This window comes from Achroia grisella, unplaced genomic scaffold (assembly GCF_030625045.1).
Source record: "Achroia grisella isolate CSIRO2021 unplaced genomic scaffold, CSIRO_AGI_Agris_v1 utg918, whole genome shotgun sequence".
Taxonomy (NCBI): domain Eukaryota; kingdom Metazoa; phylum Arthropoda; class Insecta; order Lepidoptera; family Pyralidae; genus Achroia; species Achroia grisella.
Window position 1 is genome coordinate 933,789 of NW_026713067.1, and position 25,219 is coordinate 959,007.

Here is a 25,219-nt window from a genome sequence, read left to right on the forward strand (position 1 = left end):
AAAAAGTTAAACATTGAATTAATGAAAATTATACTTGGTTTACAATTACAATAATTCGCTTTAACATTTTCCATTGTTGTAAACGTAAAATTATTTTTTTAAATGTTATCATTTCATAAACTAAGATAACAAAGTAATTAATATTAACAATAAAATAGAAGTCATTTTAACTCATAAAAAGTTATTGTAATAAATGTTTTCTATTCCAAACAATTAAATAAAAATAACTTGTAAGTAGAACAAACCGCTTTAACATTTTCATTTGTTTTCACTAAACAAGTTTTACACTAGATTTTAAAAACTGTAAAAAAATAGACAGTTCAGTAATTTATTGATAGTATCTACGAAAGACGAAATCTTTGTAAATAATTACAATTCTTAAACTAGGTACGATTATATAAGTATGGTCATATAAGTATGATTAGATTATAAGGGGCCATTCCTGTTACGTCACACGATTTTCATTATTCATGACCCCATATATCCCCCCCCCCACCCTCCCTCCCTCCCAACCACACCATCCTTGTCACATTTATGCGACTCCCCTGATCTATTCTGATGTCACCTGTTTTATAATATTACAAACAGAAATTATTAGATCGGGAAACAAATAAGTTTTGAAGTTCGTTTTATTGTCGTTCAAAATATTTATTATTAAATTTGAAATTTATGGCCTTCCAGGCCTTGTCACATAATTTCACTAAATATGACATTATGTGACAGCATCCCTAAATGTGTGACGTAATTTATGAATGACCCCTAATGACTTAAGTTACGACATTACGGTGATATTTTATACCACATTAAGCTCCCAAAAACTATAATATTAGTATAATAATACATAAACATTCATAGCGAAATATCGAATAACATTATTTCGTTACTACTGCGCAAATTGAATTTTAAAATGTACTGTAACTGTATAAAGATTTCAAAACTATTTAATGATAAATTCGAAAGAATAAACGGAATATTCACCAAAGATTATATTATAAATGAAATTAATTTTGATGAGTTAATCATTGTGAAATAACATACAAGTTATGTTTCATGTGTTTATTTTTTTAAATAAAATAAATGGTTTTTATTTCGTGTAAGACTAATCTCAGGTACAATATACGAATAATAGAGAAAGATTAAATCTACTTACCATCCGTGTAATCGGCAAATAAACAACAATTCAGCATGATAATCTATTATGAATGTAATAGGACAGAAGAGTTATAGGCCATCGATAGTTCACTACGCAACAACAACTTGTTAAATATTTCACATCAAATGCAATTACTTGCCTATTTATAAACACCTATTAATAATTAGTGAAAATCTGGATAGGTGCAAATTAATCAACAATTTGGGAATAAATATGCAATTAACATTAAATAGCTCGAATTGTTTTTAAGTAAAAATACATAATTGATGGTAACAAAATAATGTATAAAATAGAAAGAGTGAGACCAATTTGGATGTAGTAGTAAATGTAATAATTCATATAAATAATATTTGACATAAAGAATGATCAACATATTTTAACATTAAACAATATTAATACAACTTTAAAATTATAACTAAAAGTTAGGAACTAAATAAAAACATTAAGCACAACATAATATATGAAAGGGCTTTAAAAAAGTAATATAAAATTATACCAAGTAAGTAATAATTAGAAAGGTTTGGCATCTTCCTGCTTCACAAGCCCCATTTCTTGCAGCATAGTTTCCAGACCTTCAGGCATACGACCCTGGTCTAGCTCGAGATTCCATTTGTAATACTGAAAATTAAATACTATATCTCAATACATGCAATTAAAATAGAATTTCTAATTTGGTAATAATTATAAATTTCTGAGATGGGACAGTCAGAGGTATCGCAATTATTGAGGACGTGAACTTCACTCTCTCGTCACTTCATATAGCCACATTTCGCTTCATATAATTTAGGGTGAGCCTACAACCGCCACTCGAATTAATTTGGTTTGTTATCGCTATTTCTATCTCCGAGTCTGTCAAAAATTTAAATTGACACAAATTTTTTGTAGTCGGCGAAACTTGACTAATTTGAACTCACCTTTTGAAGCAGATAGACCACCTGATCAAAAGTTACCTCCTTCTTAGATTACCCCGAAGCCTATAGAATTATATCTATGATCAACACCAGTAACATTTCAAAATATACTGTGACAACACTACATAGCGTTGTCAGGTAACTAGAAAATCTCTGGCCAGCGCCAGCGCTAACAGTTCTGTGTGCAATTATACTTTTTTCTCCCAAAAAGTAATATGAGGGCCATAGGGCCTTCATATTACCTACGATTAGTCGTCGACTAATCCCTATCAAAAATTGACTATCATTATATTGATTGAAGGTTTTAATTTAATTAATTAAAACCAATGATCCTGGCAGCAATTTGTTAAGTTTGATAACTTATAAACGATATGAATACTGTAATGATTTCTTTGTTATACAGGTACCAATTGTACAAATATTCTATCGAAGATTATATTATAATTTATTTATTTTTAATTAATTATATTATTTTTCTTTCATTAGTAATTTGACTAATTTACAATATTTAATCACTTATTAAATAATTTATTATTAAATAACATTTATTTTAATAAAATACACTCACACACACGCACCCACGCTCTCACTTATGTTAGTCGATGATAATAAAATACAACATTATACAGATCATAATTTTTTTAAATGAGTTAATTTAAATCCTTGCTCTTAGATATTATACAGTATAGCATTATATCATATTTTATTAATACCTGTTCAACAGTTTAGTAGTTTAGTAAAGAAAATTAACAAACAAACAAACAGACACATTTCCGAACATTAGTAATACAAACAAAGGTCGAAAGCTAGTATGGATTAGTCAGAATTTTTTTAATATCAAACCTGTAATAATTGTGTATTTCTTACCTTATCCAATTCTTTTCTGAGCGTGAGCACGGAGCGTTCCCTGTCGGCTACCAGTTCTTCTAGATATTGATAGCGAAGCTTCTTACGTGCTCGACACTCCCGCGCCGATTGGCGGCTGCGCTCTGAAATTTATATCTGTACTGTGATTTCGATCGAAGAGTCCATAAACTATATGGGCACCTATACACATAAAAGAAAAAGGTATGATTAATTTTGTTCGTAAAGTCCTTAAACCATTTTGTCACACATAAAGGCAGGAATTCGATAAAGTGTGACGTTGTGTGACGAAGTTTATAAATTTCGTGAAAACACATTTCGAAATTTAATTTTAATTATTATTAAAAGCTTGAAAATACTTCTTCTAATAATTAATAGAATTGCAAAATCTGCGTCACAACCATAAGTAGGAGTCTCACAATTTTGACTAATTGTGACGTCATTTATGTATTGCGCATAATTATAATGGTGTAACACTTTCGTACAATTTTAAGCATTGAAAAAAAAGTTGTATATTCTTTTTGTATGTGTGTGCTTCGATAATTGATGGTGATAAAAAATAATTGAACTACTTTTAATGATCCCTTTTTTATTTAAGAAATTTTTTTGTTTATTCAACTAAGAGCAAATGCGTCGCTAGCAAATGTTTAATGTTAACAAAAAATAGCAACATTTATTGTTGCTATTTTTTATCACATATATATTTGTTTTTGCATCACAGTGGGCGCAATATTTTACAAATAAACTACATGTGAATAGAAAAAATATGCTCTCGAAGTAAAACGGGACACAAGATGTGTCTATTATCTTCCTATTATCATGATAACAACTTTCAGTATTTTCTAGTAAGCACAGCAAATTTTAGTAAGCTCCTTGCAATTTACTGTACGAAAGGTCAAGTCTCATGTAGAAAAAATTAAGAAGCAAATATGCTCATTATGGTTTCACAATGTATAAAAATATATAATAACTTCACAAACAATGTTGTTAACAATCGCATGATTCGACTACCTACAAATAACAGATATTAGAGAGACAGATAACATCTGTACCTCTTTCGATGCGCACAGCTAATTTTTGTGCACTCCTTGCAATTCACTGTAAGAGTGTATGTAACTGACTCAGTGAGAAAAAGTTCAAAGAAGCGAACATTCACAATATACGAAAATGTTATGTAAAAACGCAGAAACTTTATTTTCGCTAAGATAATCTGTAAATATTCGCTTGAACGCGTTAAAATGTCTAGGTACTAAAGTGTTACGTCCAGGGTTAGATATGTTAATACTGCTATTGTTAGTAATCTTCAGATCTTCCGCCATTAGGTGTCTCCTGGAAAACAGATTTTAAATCGTGAATCCGTCACTGCATGCATTCATATCTTCAAGTGGTGCCTCACCAGCTCATATACTGTTAGCGCAGGCGCGAGTACCACTCCATCATCTCATATTAATAAAACAGTCACTTCTCCAAATTCCACCAAGTAAGTAATTAGCTTATTTGTCAGTTAGATAAAAAAAAATAAGTATAAAAATTTTCTAACCAATCTTACCCAGCTTGGCCTTCATATCTTGTTTGTCGAGCTGCGCCTTTCTGCCCGGTCGGCGGCCGCGCTTTCCTCCCTCTCGGCGCTCCCCTCCCTCACCTCCTGCCGTGGAATCAAATACTCCCGCCGTGGAACCAAATACTCCCGCGTGTGATTCCTGCAAATAAAACAAATGCTGTTGCATGTATTGATTTTTATCGATACAGTGGTATCTGGCCTTATTTGTAGGGATGTTCTACTGAATACGGTACTGATACGAGTATTCACATAACATCACGTATATATATCGATATTGTATTGTAGTGGATTAGATAAAATCAGCAGTTGAGATTCTTACTAGTTCTCGGCCGAAATTGTTTATTGACAACTAGATTGTAAAGAATGTATAAAACGTAAACTTGCATAAGTTGTTTAAAGTAACTACAACTACAACATAAATATATATATATATATTCCTATTCTTATGTCTATGTAGAAATTAATACGTCCGCGATACCTAGTATATTCATTAGAACGACGCAATTAAGTTTAAAGACTTTTCCGGCATTATATTAACAGCATATGTGTGTATTTGCGCATATTAAAATAAGACGTAGATATATATACAGCCGAAAGACCTCCTAGTAAAGACGCAAAATATCCGAGTTCGTTGACACCGAAACGAGACGCATTGGAAAAGTTCTATACAGCCGGTCAACAGATATTTGTTGCATGCAAAAATCTCTCATAATGCTGCAACTGAAGGTACAAAATTGAAACCGTGTAGAACAATAGTTTTTGTTAATTTCTCATGTTGTCATTCACGTACCGCAGCAGAACTGTGTCGAAACAACACAGAGAATTTTTATAGTAGCCAAGAAATGCGTTGTTTTTATCCTCAGCTTCTTTATGATAAACGTCAAATATCTATTAAACTTTGATTTGACAATTTCTTTTGTCCGTATCTCCTTTAAGGTAATTATTTTCCTAAGTGATACAATACGAATAATTTAAGAAGACTTGAAAGTGAAAGATGACCTCTTTTGAAGTGAAACCATTGTTTACGTTATTATGTACCAGTCTTATTGGCTGATTAATTCCAAGATAGATACAATTGTAGATGTAGAAGTTTCTTTATCATTGTCAAGAGATCTTCAATATATTGATGTTGGTTAAACCTTTATCCAAACTAATACTCTAAGTGGAAATTTTTCGATTGGGTTTGTAATGGATAAAGTACTTAAATTTACATAAAAGTTTTTCATCATTAATACTCTACAATATCAGTAAACTGGGCTGAATTTTATTTTTAAATAAAACTATAAGAATCCTAATATAATAGCACCTGTATAACCCGAGGCGAATCACAAGTGGTAGTAAGTACAAGTACATAATTGCCATAAGACACATATGATATTTTATTTTGATTTATCGCACAAAGTCATTTCTTCTAGCCAATCTTTGATCAGCTAAGAGAAATCAATATAATATTCACATATGAGATATGAATTCTGTAATAATACATGAAGAAAGTGGAAACGATTCTAATTTAATCGCATTTGCGTAAGATCTGCATCTGGCTATTACCACGATATGGGAATATTTTATTTCGGTGTCACAACTAGAATTTCAACACTGCATCCGATAAACGTCCTAAATTTAAAATGTAAAGTGGACTCCCCTTTCCCTATTTAGCATCGCATTTGGGCGGTTGTACGCGTAGAGTCCTAAAAGCTCTTTAGAGGTCACATAGTGAGCTCGCTATGTACAGTACATGTGAAAGTAGGGAGATCACTACTGCACACTACACTATTACGCGAGCGGTCGTTTCTTCGACCTCAAAGCAATCAAGACAAAGAGGACTATTTGTAGCACCTTTTGTTGCAAAGGCTTGATAAGACTTAACAAACTAGTATTTTTTAACGAATTAAAATTCTGCTCTGATTCAATCAAGAATCAAAGTGAGATGTGTGAGATTGATACTCATAATAAGGTAAGTAAGAGGTAGAAACAAAGCCAAGGTGCATTGCATTGGCATTAAAACTCAACGCAGGCGGGTTGACCCAACCTGTAAATGCTGTTGGGTAGGCGAGCCCCTCTCCCCCCGGGTTAGGGTGGAATGCATCTATGCGCACGCCTGAAACCCAGCCATTTCGGGGAGGAGCTTAAGCTAAAGCACTAGAATACTAGCTCAACATGTCGATCTGAAAATTAAAATCTATAAATATATTTTAACTATTAATATTTTGTTATCTTCTTTCAAATTAAGAAATTAGCTTGAAAGAAAAAAACAGAATAGTTTATTAGTTAAAATGGTTTTTGACAACTTTTGACGTTATTGCAAACCGGGGAGATATGTCTTTGTCTCGTGCGACTAACGATTAGTGCAATATAGACCAGGTCCATCAAATATAGATGGGCATAGAAAAATACCAAAACGTATACGTCTCTAAAATAAATAAAAAATATTACACACATAGGGCCGACCATAAATTACGTCACACCAAATAAAAACATTTCGTGTTTTAGTACTTAAATTGACTATATATCTAAGATTTCTCCCCACCCTGGAGTCCTCTATAAAATCTGGTAAGATAGTAGGGTAACCCCCTTACCAGATTTTTTTATAAAATATACTCCTCCAACCTTTTTAACAAAGGTTACACTGTCTCGCGGCCCCCTCCCGCCTCCCTTAACATAAGACATAATTTGTTGGTAACCCCCAATAAAAATTAAGGATAATGAGAGATCGGTACTTACGGATATAAATTGGGTTTAAAAATGATGACAAAAATTATGTAACAAGCCACTCCAGCCATAAAATGATAAATATGAGTATGAAGTTCACGGTACTTGTCCATACCGTCAAGAGTGCGACTGATCAACTAAACTGCACCGCGTCGCGACGCCGCGTCGGTCGTTACTGCGCATTCGCGGCGCAATTGCATCGATGCACCAATTTCCAGGGCGCAGTTAGACCGAGCTATCATTACTTTATAAGAGTATACATAATTGTACATCTACAATGAACCTCTGATCAATAGATCTGATCGCTGCGTGCAATCAGGACCCCAGATATTTTTTTTACGTAATTGAAATGGCAAATAAGCAGACGACGACCTAATGGTAAGGCTTAAGCGGTAACCTCCGCCTTTAAACATGACAGCATTACGGACATCACATTATCATCTGATACCCGTGAAAACATTCATTCCTAATAATTAAGATGTCATGTCTTTTATAATGTAATATCACTGCCCAATCTCATCATACCATCTAAAATCAAAACAACTTACAAAGCAAGGTGCTTGGCGGTTGGTATATGTGAAACAGAATTACCCACGAAGACGGTTTTTTACTATTTACCTAGATTTTTAAACAAAAAAAATAAAAATGGATGATAATTCCTTTTAATTTCCGTTACTTCCGGTAAAAATTGAGTTTTTGTTTGTACAATTTAAGAAAATGTAATAACAAAAAAAAAAATATGACACACTGCGTTAACTCTAAATCTGATTATTATCTGAATATTCAATCAAGTCTGTCAATTCAGTTACTCCGATCCATTCCAGTCAAATTCAAACGAAGATCAAAATTACGACGGCCTGTGCAAAGGTCTGAACTTTTTAACGGTGTTATTCTGATGTATTTAAGCTGTATTACTGTAAACTTTCAACAAAATTCATTCAATATATTTTGCGTGAAAGAACAACAATCATGCATCCATCCATATTCAATAAATAAGATTATAAAAAATTACAAACACGAAAGCGTATCTGTCTGTCTGTCGCTTACCGTATAATGGATACACGTACACATGGAACAGACTTAATGACTTTTATACGAAGATATACTTACCACGAGGACTGTAGAGAGTGAGTTAAATAAGGGATGTAATTTTGTGCAGACGAGGTTATGGATAATAGTTTAAGATAAGTCAACATCATTGGTGGAGGGATTATAGTATATAGTCTGATATAATCAATTTATGATGATTATAAAGTACTCTGTGCATTTTATATAAACATATATTGCAAAATGGCGGGAACAGCCAAACTAAATTTAAGATATGTATTTCATAGACAATATATTTTATTTAACGATCATTAAAATAAAACAATATCGATTTAACATAAACATATGTGTATTTAAATTTCATGATAAAGAATATTTGTTTATTTTGAAAGATACTTTCAGCAGTTGATCTTTTCGATATTTCTTTTAAATATTACTATGTACCTATAACAAATGCTTGTTTCATATGTGTATGTACATAGTAGTATAAAAAAAATTAAACGGTCTTACATACTATTTAAATTTCTAAACAATATTCAAGTTATTTATCGCTTTATTATCTAGGTAGGTATATAGAAGATATGGATTCTGTTTCGTAATTTGTTATTCATTGAAAGCCTACCATCAATTTTATGATTCTTGTCGCCTAGTTCTAAGTAGATTTTTATTACTCTTTTTTCTATTTATTTCTCTTCTGTTGTGTTTAATTTCTCATTATATTCTTCAGCTACAATTTGACAAATTTTTAATTTTAATTGTTCAATTTGTTTCTCTGGATGACTAAGTTGCGCCTATTATAATACATTTGTATTCAATATATTAATTAATATATATATTTCTTTTTAATTCAATTATAATACTTAATATTGTGATTTTGCATATTTTTATGTTCTGTTTTATGACTCTTGGGTTCATGATAGAACGCGAATGTTATACATTGTTTGTGTAACACTTCATTATCAGAAACATTTTTCTATATCGAATATATATATATATATATATATATATATATTAATTAATGCGCTATTTACTACAACCGAAAATCTATTAAATATTAGTGCTCTAATGCATCACAGGTAATCGACTTTTAATTTGAAATTATTGGAATATTATATACAAAATTGAGTCGACATATTTTATATGAATAATATAGGGACAAAGATTTAGCGCGACCGGCTTTTTTAATTGCAATAATTTCACTTATATATGTGTAATGTAAAATGTACACAATAAAGGAAACAATTACTTGTTATGTTTATTGAATTGTTCAATTGCTATGCGGTATTGTGTAATAACAAAACAATTAATACACAATAAATTATTGTCATCAGTACCATGACCTACCACGACGTGACACGAGATGTCCGAGATACTCGATCACTTATCTACTTGCATTTTATAAATATGCATACGTTTTATATGATGAGTTATATACGCAGTTCTTTGGTTTGTCGGCTAGCAACAAATGCGATACGAAACCGAACTGCGTCGTTCATTCGCGTCAACCAACGCTCATTTTATGCGGCGTAGTAACTGTCAATTCCTAACCTACAATTTTACACTTTCCTTTGCCTACAGAATAATAAGGACGTAATATAACACTACCGGTTAATACATATTAAGATTTAAGAGCACTTTTCTCACAAGATTCTAATAAGAATAATGATTTAACTCACGTTTTGTGGAATGTACGAAGCGCGATGACCACACTTACGACCGCGTCAACACACACTGACTGCCTGCGCCGCGTCGAGTTGCGCACAGAAAACAAACGGGCGGTTCTCACTTCTTTTTTTAAAAACAATTTTAAAATTGCTGATGTCTGATATTGTAAGAGAACAGTCGCAGGGAGACTTGTGAGACTACAACGAGTGCCACTAACGTACGCCCGGTGTTGCAATCGCACTCATTGTATTCCCCCCACCTCAGTCCGAATGACCTTATCGTTTGGCTGCACATGGTAACAGCGTAAAATACGCACTTATAACTAAGTTTGTTTATATATAGCTGAGTGCTGAGTAGTAGTCATTTATATCAGGAACGGAACGGGATTATGTCGAAATGACTGGGAGAAAACGCAAAGTGCAGTGAAAGAGAAATGTTCGTGATTAATAAATTCATGTAATTGTATACAAGAGAGTTTAGGGATAGTCAATACAACGATTGGGGTATATCGTTGTATACGGTCTACGACGCCATAATTGGGAATTTAGATATATAATTATAATCAAGTTTTTTTCATACCTTGCTTTTCTTACATGCAATGATTGTAGGGAATCCTATTTTATTTAATACAACTTAGTCCATGGGTACTACTACTCATTGGATAATGTAGTTTCTATCTATAGGTGAAATATTTTTAAGAACATTATTGTTACTTTAAATTGGTCTCTATTATTGTGTATTTTGTAAAATCTATTTTAGTGGAATTAAACTATGCGATAAATTATATTACTATTATAAATAGTTATTAATATCATAATAAAAAAATTGAAATTATGTTATATTGTTTTGACAAATTAATAATATACCAATGCGTAATTACTTTATCCCTTTTACTGATAATCATGAGCGTTGATTATAATAATAGCCATAATTATTAATCTAATTTTCTATTAGTACTTTTTACAACGATAAAATGTGGCACATTTTATGACATTTATCATTCAGAAATAATTGTTTTTATTATTATTTTATTATATAAATACATACAATTAGTGACAATTTTCTGCGCATAAGTAATGGAGTTACACTTACAGTAGTAAACATTATATAAACGGGATATTTATTACGATAATATTATTTACGAGCTCCCGATAAGTAATATTATGATGGTATATTCCATTTATGTTATTGTACAATTGTAAACAACCTCGAAAAAAGTTGAAAACAGTGAGTTCTTAGTTCATATTTTGGGGTAGGGTGTAACGAATGGCAATTTTGAAAAGTACTTTGTCATGCAAATGACTGCAACATGAGTTATATATGCGCCTTGGAGATCACGTAGGCTATGCCAGAAATAGTGATGCCAGATGCCAGACTTTTCCCTAAACTTGGGGGTATATTTTAGAGTTCGGCGAAATTTGGGGGAACAACCAAACGAAATATGTAGGATGAAAAAATTAACCTTTTGGTTTAAAATAGGAAATAAAGAACTAGCTGATTAATAAATAAAGGTATCAAAATAAAAGAATATTTATAAAGGTATAAAAAAGAGGTATCAAAATAATACAATATTTATAAAAATATTGGTGGACAAGCTGCCAGCAACATCAGTTAAAAAAAACTATAGATCAAATAGCCTATAGTAAAAAAAACTTAATTCAAGAACTGTTCTACAATGGAACGAGGGACTTAAAAGTCATCAGGATGGCGACTTTTTCATTAAGAAATTTCTTAACAATTGTAATTTTTGCGAGTATATCTGATAAAATTTTGGGGAATAAATACCAGACAGTCGTCGGGCAACACTGCACTATTCGTAGTCAGACGTATCCTACTGCGCAATACAACGCCTACCGCTGGTGCAGTTAACTGCGCATGTCGTATCCTAGGTCATGCATAGCGAAGGGCAGGGTAGCAATAATCGATAACGCAGTGGCATCACTATGTATACCTATAAATTAACAGATGCAGACTGTAGAGCTCCCTCTGCGCAGGTACATTTGTCTCAGCCCCCTCCTAGGTCATGCATAGCGAAGGGCAGGGTAGCAATAATCGATAACGCAGTGGCATCGCTATGTATACCTATAAATTAACAGATGCAGACTGCGATGCTGATGCGTGCTCCCTCTGCGCATGTACCTTGGTCTCAGCTCCCTAGCTCGCTTTATAAATACTAGCTACCCGCCCCTACTACCTAACCAGTGTACATGTATTATACATATAAAACTTTCTCTTGAATCACTCAATCTATTGTTAAGAACTGCATTAAAATTCGTAGCGTATTATAAAAAGATCTAATCGAATAGACAGCGGAAGACTTCATTTTATACTATGTATAAAATATAGATTACAGTTGAAGAGCCGGCGATTAAGCAGTAAAACAACAAAGCAATGAGATATGACATCTTAGTTCTTTTAATGATAATACATTTGTGGTACGACGTGCGTTACATAATGGCAGCGGCTGCTACTTACCTGCACATGGACTGTGAGTATGTTTACCATTTCCAATAGATACAAAAATAATTAGAAAAACGTTTTCAAAATGTATTTACTAAAACATAGTACGATACTATATATTATAAGTAATGACTGCCGCGGTGGTCTAACGGTTAGCACACAGTCTTGCTTTCTATGGTCGGGGGTTCAATTCCAAGCACAGTACAAACATTTATAATTATAATTCTTTGTATTGGTCTGGGCGTATGCCAGGTCATTTACGGTATAGATAGAGGTATGTAAGTACTCTAGGTACACAATAACAGTTCATTGGCTACGGCCGGCGATAACTGCAAAATCATCCGCGTGATCAGGACATATTGATTGACCTGAATAAATTGTAGCCAGTCCAACATGTTAACTACTAAATAATATGACCAATTGTGACGGAGGTTGTATAACTATACTAGATGGTAATGGGGGAAGGGGGCTTGTTAGTAATGTTACTTTTCTTGATCATAAAAACAATACAAGACTTGATAAGGAGTTGTAAGGATGAATGTACTTAGTAATAAACGTATGCAGTATAAACTCAAATGTCGTATCATTTGCCTAACAAGCACCACCCTTATAGAGTGACCCTATTATGTGAATGCCTGAAGACAACTTGGCGTCAGAGTGCAACTTTGTACAATATTACAAAATTGAAATATCTGAAACAGATGAATGGCAAAATAACCATACACCGTCTCATTCAGATCAAGACCCAGTTTTGGAACCGTTTCAACACAGACAGTTTCAAAATAGGAGATGAAGTAGAATGTGGAATATGCGGTGTAAAACGCGGCTAAATATGCGGCTTGACCACATTGGTGGTCTAGTGGTCTAGCACACCGCTTTACGACCTATGGTCGCGGGTTCGATTCCTCGCACGGCACAAACATTTGTATTCATGAGTATGATTGTATGTCTCGGTCTGGGTGTTTTGTATGTATAATATGTACGTATTTACAAAAAAAAACATATATCTATGTATATGTATCAGTTATCTAGTATCCATAACACAAGTTTTAACTAACTTAACTTGGGTCTAGATGGCGCTGAGTAAATTGTCCTGAGATTATTATTATTATTACGAAAATACGCCTCAATCTTTCTGGCTAAAACTTTAGGCCTTGATATGTTGTTTGGATGTATATATACAAGGAAGAATATATACATTTAGTCGAACAGACAAGCTGCTCTTCTAGGACTTCACTCGTACAAAATCCGAAGAAACTGTGTATCTCGCTACTAAATGAAGTAGGAAGCAGAAATAATATTACATTTAGATGGTGGGTGTCCGGGTACTCAAACACTGATGGTAATGAATATGACGACCATCTGGTAAACTTAGGAGCAAAAATCGCCCAATAGGGTCCTAAACCCTTCGGGGCGTAACCTGTTGCCTTAAAAATGGGATATCTCAAACTAATAATACAGAATAATGGACAATTTCTCGTTAATAATATTAGTATGGATATGGTAGACAGTCTCGAAAAGTTGTAGTTTAACAGAAATAAACAGAGAACCAGACAGACTAAAACAGTTTCAATATCTACTATTTCTATAACTTCCACGTCTACTGGTTGAGCCATTATATTTAAACAAATAAACTCATTTTACATTTATAACACTCCACATATATCTTAGATATATCTAAGCAAAATCTAACCCTGAAACACTAAGAACTTTTTGGTACAACTTTCTTTCCTTTTATTATAAGACATCTGAGAAACTTCCCCGAAAATACGATGCGAAATATTTTTTTTCCTTAATACAAATGTTTGTATTTGCGAAGGAGCGAATCCGCGACCATCGGAAATAACGCAAGCGTGCTAAACCGCTGCACCACCGAGGTCTTCCTATTTTATTGCCTAATCTGATCCTACCACCGAAAGTGCAACAGCAAAAGCTGGCTAGCAGATGAAATAGGTAAGACTAAGTCAGTCAGATTCATGCACCTGAAAATAGCCCAAACAACCCAATAAAAAAAAATAAGGTACCCCCGTAGATGACTTTTACAGGCTACCTCTAGAAGATAAGGAGCTCTGGTGGTCAAGAGATTGTTTATAAAAACTTTATTCCCTAAGTTACAACTGCGCAGGATTGGCGCTACACATGATAATAGTAACACTATTATCACTATTCGTATCTCATTGTTATCAACATATCGATGCTATGAAATTGTTCAAAGGTCAAAAATGTGTTTTTTTTTTCATGTACCTGGAATGGTAAACAAATTGTGGTAACTGAATGATTAATCAAATCATGTTAACGGTGATAGGGTTCTTACCCGTCCTCATTATGATAATTCAAGACAATTTACACAACGCCATCTAATTCCAAACTAAGCTGATACATTTTAAATCATACTTATGTACCACATACTACGCACGGTATAAATGTTTGAACCAAATGTGCGTGGAATCGAACCCGCGAGCATCGGAATTATAACTATATTTCTTTGCAAAAAAAATAACTACGAGAATACTATGTATAATATCATTATGAAATAGGTTTACTCTAGGCGTATCTACCTAATAATAAGCGGGTACTTTTGTCAAATTAGCTATACTAGAAACTATGAAAGAAGTCTTGACAGTAGCACTTTCTCTTTCACATTCATTTATGTCGCAAGAACATTGAACATACATGGTATTAAACCACAATATTTTAATTACTATTTTTACAAATTTCATAACATCTACTAGACGCTATGAATTTTGTTGTTGATTGTTTTCTTCTTTACTTTATTTTAGAAGTAGCGTAGCCAGTGTTATACCGTTATGCAAACTGTATTGATAAACAAACTTTTGAAAATGCTTGCTAAAAAACTTAGTACAGTAGGTTAAATTTGGTTAAAATATTTGATTAAAATTTTTGTTTGGGAGCAATTTCTTTCTAAACTGCGATGGATAACTTTAAATTTATGGCAACAATTGATAGAAGCCTTACCGAGCAAAAGTTACATTTTGTAGCAACAAGGTTGAAATGGTCATTACAGGGATGATGATTTTTTTAGTTTTTTTAAATACCTATAGTTTCATAATGACATGGTCATCATTGTTTGATGTAGTTTTCTTATAGGCGAAATGACTTGTTCTACCTCCTGCTTCCGATTCATCGTCGATATTTGGGTATATAACAGTGATCTGGACATGTGCGACGATCTCCGTGCGTGCGTGGAGAATTTCAGAACAAAACTAATGACATTAATCTGTTATGTTTATAACACTTATCAGTTGTCATAGCAAAAAGTAATAATATTTACTTAACGAAATAAATAATTTATTTATTTATAACTTTAATGCACACAGTACAAAAGTAACAGTACATTTGGCGGACTTAACACCATGCGGTATAATAATCCTATCTAGTCGGTTCGACCTCCGCACGTTTTTCCCATGGAAACCACGGTGATATGTTCTTGATCAATTTGTCAAGATGGGTTCATACTCCTCTTATCATCATCTACCGGTACCCCAACAGGGAATATCAATAGCGCTGGTGGGTGTACCATTTCATAATCATCCATTAAAAAACAAAGTATTTATTGGAAATGACATTGGAAATCACTTTACTGAAATGTAAAAAAATTGGATGATTATGAAACGACTTGCAAAATAAAATACACAACACTAAAATATTAAAAAAAAAAAAGGCGAAAGTGCCATCTAGCGGAATATCTTGATATTAATTACTAACTGAAGTAAAAGCAATATTCCATTCATGTTACCTTACACCGCTATATTGTTTATGGAATAGGCAGATGTCGCTAGCTACCATCAAAATATGGCTGAAATAGATACCTAATTAAATTGTATAGAGAGACCGTATAACACAATTTAATACACTACATACAGTACACACAGCAGTGTAGTTAGTAAAATTTTGAAATATATAATCAACGTACATATATCAGAGCGGTAAAAAACCTGTCCGAGTGTTACTAGTAAAAATTAAACAAAACTGTTGTGACATAATATATGAAGTCTTTATCATTTTAAAGTATAAATGACAAAAGTAGATCTAAATAGAGAACATATCATATTCAAGATTCGAGACAGGTATGCCTAGTGCGGGGTCCCATGTATCATCAACGTTGCAATAATTGTATGTTTAAAAAAATATATATTCGTCTGTATACGTATAATACAGAGTAATGAAAAATCTTTGCTGCCAATGTGTAAGCATAATAATAAATACTATTTCAAAAATAATTTTATTACCGAGAATTCAAAAATAGTGCGCATAGACAAAGAATTGCAATCATTGCTTTAGATGTTTTTACGCCTAATAATAGTTTTTTTTTCATATATTTTCAATGTACAAACAACAATTAGTTACATAATTATTTAATGTGTAGAAGATAAAAAAAAATAATCAATAAAAAATGTTTTTTTACAAATATTAATATTATTAATATTAATAAAAATTATGACTGATAAGAGTGCGGCACTTACCAGGTACAGGAAAGAAAAATGGTACAATATCCGTAATAAATGAATGCGATTGTGATCTTAATAAGATTTAAGTAAAATAACGACGACGTCATTGCGTCTGAAGCGCCACTGAAACAACTGAACCGCGCAGCGTCGGGACGCCGCTCTGGAGCTACCTACTGCGCATTCGCGGCCCACCTGCATCCATCGCATCGATACTAGTGCATCGATACTGGTTTTTTTTTTTCGAACTACTCTAATGCTATTGGCTGCAGCTGGCCTTTACAGCTTCACCGGACAATTGGGAGCGAGTGCAGATGGCACTCCAAATCCGCGGGAGGACTTATGGAGCATCTGAAGACTAGTTTCCGCCGGAAACGGATACGACTTCAGTCTGAGGCCACGGCTAGGGGTTCGAACCTCGAAACAGGCCGTCGTAATTTCGACCCCGTTTGAATTAGACGGGGGATCAATTGTGGTGCATGGTATAATATATATCATCCAGATCGATACAATTCATACTATTCATGAATACATATGTTTTTACCATGTGAGAAATAGATCAACCCAGTACCGAACCATCTGAAGTAAAGCGGTGTGCTAAACCGCTAGATTAACGAGGCCATCTAATCATAAATATAAATAATATATAAAAATACGCAGAAAAGAATAGGTAGTACCAAATAGTAAAAAAAAAATTGTTAGATATAAAAATAATAAAGATAACCCAAGTCAATTCACAGTGCCGTTTAGCCCCAAGCTAAGCAAAGCTTGTACTAAGGTAAATGATATAAATACTTAGATATGGCAGCAAGTATAGAGTACATATATATAAATGACATCTTAGTTCTCTGGAATGGCAACGCAATGTTCTTGATTAAAGCATACCATATACCTAATATCAATATTGCTGACTACTGTAGTGCTGCGCCTAAAAAAAATATTATTACAGTGGTTCATATTGTATTAAAAAAAAGTAGGTACAACTTTCTATTTTTCAAGTTGGCTGAAAATCAACGCAATACAGGCAACTAGTCTAATATATAAGTGATAATAGATGATGATGATATAAGTAATACAACAGACAAGTCAATTCAACAGAAAGCGCCATCTAGCGGAATGTACATTAGATAACATTGCAACTGCCTTAATACATAAAGCATACTTTTACATATTGCTTTATAATGCTATACTATTGAACAGACAGATGACGCTAGCTACTCCAAAATATTGTAGAATGTTATGGTTACATAACTATTTAATATTAACACAACATATATAAGTTAATTTATATTCTAAACAAAATACAAGTAAATTAATATTTATTATATTCAATTGAATAAGTATAAAATTATTTATATTATGCAAATGAAGCAATTAATATACAGGATGGAAAAAGTCAAAATAGATGGAACACAAATATAATTTAATTTCCTATAATTAAATGTTCACTGGAAGAGATCTCTTGTAGAGATAAGTCCAGTTTTGTCTCCAATTAGTATTATCACTATCACTAACAATGTCTAATTATTTTAATAACTAAAACATGAGTTTGAATACAAGATTGCACTTCTCATTATGAGAGAGGTTTATATATGGATAGTAAAGCTTCAAGGAACCTTTTAAAAATATCTCATTCAGACCACGGACATAACCAGCTAGCAAGTTTTTCAATCTAATAAATGGCAGAGATACTTTTCCATTCTTACATTTTAATTTTCTTTTTTAATTGTATCAGACCCCATATGAGATGAGCAATAAATCAATCATGTCAGTTAGCCTAATGTAGCATATACACTGACATTCAGAACTAACCACAATGACAGTTTTTTCATAGCATAACATTCTAATGAAATTATTTACTTAATAAAAAACACTAACTATCTCTACTAACAGGACATAGAACATAGAAAACCTTTGCACACTTGTTAAGCAAAATTTTTGAATCTTCAATACTTTTAAACACTTTATTTTCATAATTTAATTTAAAATTAGAATAGCAAACATTTGAATATGCTACCTGACAGTAAGTAGTAATTGTCATCTATTTAGACCACATTCATATGAGACCCCTGTGATACCACTCATATATTTCCATTTCAGAGAGCTACGACAACATATACTATAATTTCACTGCCTTTTCTCCACTCATCAATCAAAACACAAATTAGGTTAGGACTAAATTTTATTATTATTAACCCACACGGAAATTTTATTATTAATCAAACTATATCTATGATAATCTAAATGAGATAAGGATCTATTGGAACTAATGTGAAAAGAAAATAGTTTATATTTTGTTTCAGTCCAGGAATTCATTTTGAAATCCAAGTATAAAAATAGTGATTACATTCTTAAATTTAGTGTTTTAATATTGTTTATTAATCAAGGTTGAATCTCAAATTGAGCATTTTATTAATAGATTATTTTATTTTAACAACAAAGTCACACTATAAATATTTATTATGGTAAATTTAAATTAAAAGAAAGAATAGTTTAAAAGACAGATTCAAAAATACAGTTTAAGGTTTGTCCATAAAGTAGTTCTGCTCTGGAACTACAAATAACTAACTTAGAGCAAACAATGTTTATTATTTGCTGCATATGTTTATGTTATTACATTACATTACATTAAATTGATTTGTCACCTCTTTACTTTTGAAGGTTGCTGGTTCGAATTTGTCTCAATACAAAGCTTAGTATTCATGAGTATGATTAAAATTACTAATTTAAGTTTACAATGTTCTGGATTATTTCCATGTATATAAAATAGCCTAGTAGTTTCTATCAGTTCTTTAGTATCAATACTACAAGCTCTGCTTAGTTTGGGACTAAGTGGCACTGTATGAATTGTCCTGAGTTATTATTAGATATACACTTTTTTTCTGGGTCACTAGCACAAGTATAACATTGATAATAATAAACTAGAATTTTAAAATATGTAATCTCATTCAAAATATTTAAATGTAATATTTATACTTAGGTTACATAAGAGCTACTTTGGCTTGATCTTGTTTATATACAAGCAAAAGTAGCTCTTATACTGCATACATTACATATAGGATAAGATATACAAATTAATAATGATATTGTTATCACTACCTACTCATACATAGGAACCATATGATTTGGCTTGTTAGGTGAATGTCCTTCAATAACAATGATCAATAATATGAAAATGTTCTAATTACTATTATTAAGTAAATTATGGATATTTAAGTAAAAGAATAATAATTATCATCAAATGTCATCAATTTTATAGATAAAGATGATGAAACACTTCTTCTCATTGTGCAATAAGATCTCAGGCAGATTTAAGAGTCAATGAATAAAGAAAATGGTGTCATGATTAAAATAGATCAGTAAGATTGATATATTTATCAAGATTGCAAATGAAATTCAAATTAAAGCGATTGAAGCATACAATAATATAAATTATCTCCTAAAAATAGCTTTAAAACTAATTATACATGATTTAGTTAACTATAAAACTACAGAAAACAAAGAAAAATAATATTTACATTTTGTGACTCCTCCTCTAAAACAGCCATAGTTTCAAAGTCTATATTCATTTTTTCACTTTTACGCTTCCGCTTTGTCACTTGAAGAGTAATGATGTTTTTATATATGGGCACAAATAACAAGGAAATTAGATAATTTGTATTACACTTCAATGTATTGTTTACAAACTAGCAAGGTCATTTGACATATTTATTTTGATTTTGTTTGTTGCTTTTGCTAAAATTAAAAAAGTAAAAATAGGATGCGTTCATATTTTTCAGAATCACAATTGAGATAATGGATTACATGTAAAGCCAAATTCTCACTATATCACCTTGAAAGATTTATATATCAAAATGTCATTATTTTTTTCAGATTTAGGTACCTATATTAATTACATGTTTATTTAAGTAATTAATTTTCTAAGTGTATATATAAAATATTCATTAAATATCGCAAATAGATCGTACGAAATATATAAAAAAATGAAATCCTCAATCTCATTTATATTCATGCTTGCAACACTTGACCACAGACAACCAACTCAACATATGTCATGTGTCAAATTATTTCTGTGTTGGCATACATGAATGCACATGAAAAATAAACGTCAAACTTTTTCGACCTCGTACCTCGCTAGATTTTTCTTTCTGTGATAAAAATCGGTAGTGTAATTTTCTTTGTAGTCTCGTATGTGGCCTTAAAACGAACATCCTTTGATTAGTTTATTAATTTAGAATGTGTATAGTGTATCTCGTAGAAATAGTGTCGTTAGATCGCGTGTTCATAGTGCGTTAATGTCATTAAGAGATCACGATGCGTATCGGTGTTGTTTTTTATTGGTGCGTGTTAGCTCTTCACCTTTGTAAAGCGGATGATGTGGAGAGGACAGAGTCTAGAGAAGGTGGAAGAAGACAACAATACGGTCCTGTTGCAAGGAGCAACTCATTCGCGAGCGACTCCACAGTGACAATTGCGAATGAGCAAAGTAAGTCTTGAACTTGATAATTTTTACTCGTTTCCCATGACACCTGTTTGCATCCTTCACTCAAACCACTTTTAATTACATATCTATTTATAACATACTACGATACCTCCATATCTGTTTAGGTAAAGACACTGTAGTGTCTTCTTTACTGATATTATTTTACATTACTATAGTCTATGTATAGGACTAACTACACTGTTAAAGTTTTATATTTTTCTACCGAATAGTTGTACATATTTATTTAAAATATACAGGATACTGTATTAAATCTTAGAATTTATTAAATTGTCTCTTAATACTTTATAATATATTTAAATACAATGGGATATATATACCTTATTAATAGTAAACTGAAACATACAAACCAAGTTTAACTATTATAGAGTTGTTACTTTATTTCTTGATAAGAAAATATCTGTTAAATATATAAAATAATCTTATTTAGGACTATTTAATGTGTTCATATAATAATTTTTAGCTGCATCAAACTGTCCACACTTAAAATCATAATTTTTGCCTGAAAAATGCAAGACTTTTAGAACCATTTTAGTATTCATATGTAGAGTGAATCTAGTTTAAAGGGTATAAAGATCATGTTAGGAGCATTAACTGTTGTTTCTTGACTATATTGCACACACTAATAATTTTGTACCCTTGTCTCATGTTACATGATTCCAGTATAATTGCGGGTTACAAGTTCAATCAGGTTTATGGTGTAGCTTGGGATTGGTACTGCACTAGAAATACAAAAGAATATTTAAGTTTTCAAATATTATATGACATAATAATAAATATAATAGTGTTCTGTTATTTATATTTTTTTATTGCAATAGATAATGTTTAATACTTAGGTTGGCAATATAGGGTATATTGCTAAGTAAGCTTCAATTTAAGCTTTTTGATACTAAAATGTGTAAATTTATACTGTATTTTTGGCAAGCTCTAAAAAGGAGGAGATTTATTTGCAATATGTAATCTGGAAAACCGTTAATACTTTGTAATTTATAATATTATTATTATCTTACTAATTTTATTAATGCAAAAGTTTGTGAGTACAGATGATGGTTTGTTATTCTTTCACATAAAAACTACTGAATGGATTTTGCTGGAACTTTACTTTAATTAATATAGTATTTTACTTTACATTAATATAGCTTTGACATCAAAATAACACATAGGCTATAAATGTCATGAGGGTGAAAACTAGTTTTTAATATTTTAAACCAATTGTTTAAATTAGGCTATTATTGTAGTTTCAGTATCATTACTGCTGTTTCTAGTTAGTATAATAATACCTTAACAGTTGCATTATTAAACTACCACTAGTAAAGTGTAGTAAAGTAGTAGCAAACTTTTACATGTAATTCAATAATAATTAAAATAATCCTTTTATTTCAAAATTAGAATCTTTCTTGTTACTCTACTCTACCATGATAAAACCCCATCTGCCAAATCTATGTTTAATCCAATGTTTCTATAGTTTCCTTGATACTTTAAAATGAATTGGCATTTTAAACTGGACTCTAATGTCTCTAATTCAAAGTTCACATTAAAACAATGTTATCTGATTGGTGTAGACCAGATGTTTGTGGCGGGGACATAAAATGTAGCTTTTATTGGAACACTATGATTAATCTATTGTCAAAAGTGTTTTATTGCTTGTTCACCATATGTTCGAATTAATAGGTGCTCAAGAAAAATCATTCCAGTCTTTTTTTATTTTTTTTACAGAAGTGCCAATAGATTTAATGAATTTTTCAATTTCTAAGGTGGTAAAAGAAGTGTTTTAAATGAAATCTAAAATTGTTTGATTCTATTGTTAAATATGTTAATCAATAAATTCTATACCACAATTTACTTTACCACTTTTGTGTCTGTTTAGGACTACAACAAATCATACAATATATACATTAGAATAAAAATTTGATTTTTTCATATTGGCGGACTTTTCACTAAATATTATTTATATAAGAGATAAAATTGTTTATTTCTGGAATGTGTGGGCTGCTAGTTACACTATGTTATTTTGCACTGGCAGTGTAGTGTTATAATTATTATATTATAATAATTATTATATTTATAATTCTTTTTCTGTTTTACAATCATTTTATTTAACATCCATATTTTCTATACATAAGTTTTGGAATTTACTGTTTTTGTAATAAATTGCTTTAAGTAAATATCCTTTTCTCCTTATACCATATAGTTTTCATTATTTTATTATTTTTTGTATAATTAGAAATGTGACTGAATTGCCTAAAAACTGAAAGATAATTCAGTAGAATATGAAGTATAACAAAACACTGGCTTACGGAATCAATTTTTTAAAATCATATATGTATTCAGTATATTTGAACAGTCTATTTGTTTATCTGATTATTCATGCACATATCTTGGAGCGGAGTAGGACTTTATTTTTAGAACTATGTATAGGTACTTTACAAATATAAACTTATAGAAATGGCTTTGTCCATGTGTATATTACTTTGGCGCCAGACTGCCTCAAAGGTTTCAACAAATATTTGAACTTATGTTACCAAACAAAGTTGTACATTTACACGAACACTTACGCGAATATTTGGACTTAAAACAACTTGATTTGCGGTCAAAATCCGAAATTGGACAACAAAGCTCAAATGTATGAACAATTTTGCATACATCTTGTGTTCGAAGTTAATCAGATCTACCACGTCTATTTAAATATGAATATCCATGTGTAGCAATAACCATTTACGTTATATAAATATGAATAACCATGGTAGGCACCTCTAGCACTTACGAGATTTGTAATTGACCTGATGATCTTCTTTTGCGGTGTTTTCATGGAAACCTAACGTTATAGTCTACCCTAATAATTTAGCTTAAGCCGCTTCCTGATCTTCTAGAATAGTCTGGATCGGCTAAAGTAATCGTACTCTTGTGCACAATGGCTTAATCATAAGGTTGAGTGTGGTATTGCCTAACAAATTGATTATGATGCGCCATGCTTTTGATGTATACCGAAGTGCGTGTCAACAGACGTTTCGTGGGAATCAGCTTGGCATGTAAAGTAACAAACAATATTTGATCGCATAACTCGCATTAATCATTAATCGGATTAATGAAATAGGTATTTGGAATCATTATTTAGCACTGCCATATATGTATTTACTTAAGAATAAGTAAATAGTAAGTGAATACTTGGTATTCATTAATTTTTATGAGTATTAATTTACCCATTAATACAGAGTATTTAGACAGTCTACTGCAAATATTACATTGGTTTTAAACCTTATCAATGGCGAGGCAAATATTAGATAGAAATCGGAAAAACCACATCGCATGCTTAATATCAAAGTACATTAACTAAAAGATAAAAAAATGTAAATAAGTCTTAATGCGTTTAACTTTTAAATTCAATTTTGCAGTTTAATATTGCATGTGCTGTAATCTCGAATTTAAATATTGCTAAAATTATGAGCTAAATCTATATCGGTACAATAATACAGTGGAGATGCGATTACGCAGAGTAATTGTTGTCGCAATGGATTTAAATAACCCACACTAATATGATAAATCCGCTTGCAAATGGCTCAACAGGTCTTAATGAAAGACGGATATATGGTTATGGTATATATATAATAGACAATGTGCAGGGACAGCTAGTGTCCCTGCAAACGTTGTTTTGCTGTATAAATTAATATCGGTACTAAACAATAGGGGTGCTATAAGGGTGAAAATTTAGAGCAAATTACTGTAAGTATTTATTATTAAAAATACATACTATTAATACATTTTTTTATGTTAAAAACCACATAAAAAAAAGAAACAAAGTGTGGTGGACCACCTATGTCACTTAAAGGTATAAAACATCCTGTTCTCAGACCAAAGTGCCAAGACGAAGTATACGTATCAAAT

The 25,219-nt window shown here is 31.6% G+C and overlaps 2 protein-coding genes across 6 annotated transcripts in view; one reads left to right on the forward strand and one right to left on the reverse strand.

Moving 5' to 3' along the window:
- Nucleotides 1-521: 521 nt before the first annotated feature.
- Nucleotides 522-20,547, reverse strand: LOC131853980 (REPTOR-binding partner). Of its 2 annotated transcripts, none has more exons than XM_059205086.1 (4): nucleotides 20,355-20,547; nucleotides 4,469-4,628; nucleotides 2,932-3,053; nucleotides 522-1,771 (listed from the first exon to the last, which is right to left on the reverse strand). In XM_059205086.1, the coding sequence occupies exons 1-4, from the start codon at nucleotides 20,403-20,405 to the stop codon at nucleotides 1,664-1,666; spliced, it is 441 nt and encodes a 146-aa protein (XP_059061069.1). In that variant the 5' UTR covers nucleotides 20,406-20,547; the 3' UTR covers nucleotides 522-1,663. The 2 variants fall into 2 exon arrangements, with proteins under 2 accessions (XP_059061069.1, XP_059061070.1); XM_059205087.1 differs by having other exon boundaries at nucleotides 4,478-4,628; nucleotides 20,355-20,545.
- A 379-nt stretch (nucleotides 20,548-20,926) lies between these two features.
- Nucleotides 20,927-25,219, forward strand: part of LOC131854019 (stromal interaction molecule homolog) — a 59,837-nt gene continuing 55,544 nt past the window's right edge. For all 4 annotated transcript variants that reach the window (XM_059205143.1, XM_059205144.1, XM_059205145.1 and 1 more), the window contains exon 1: nucleotides 20,927-21,322. In XM_059205143.1, the coding sequence (XP_059061126.1) occupies nucleotides 21,151-21,322 (172 nt within the window). In that variant the 5' untranslated portion in view covers nucleotides 20,927-21,150. The remainder of the gene's footprint in view (nucleotides 21,323-25,219) is intronic.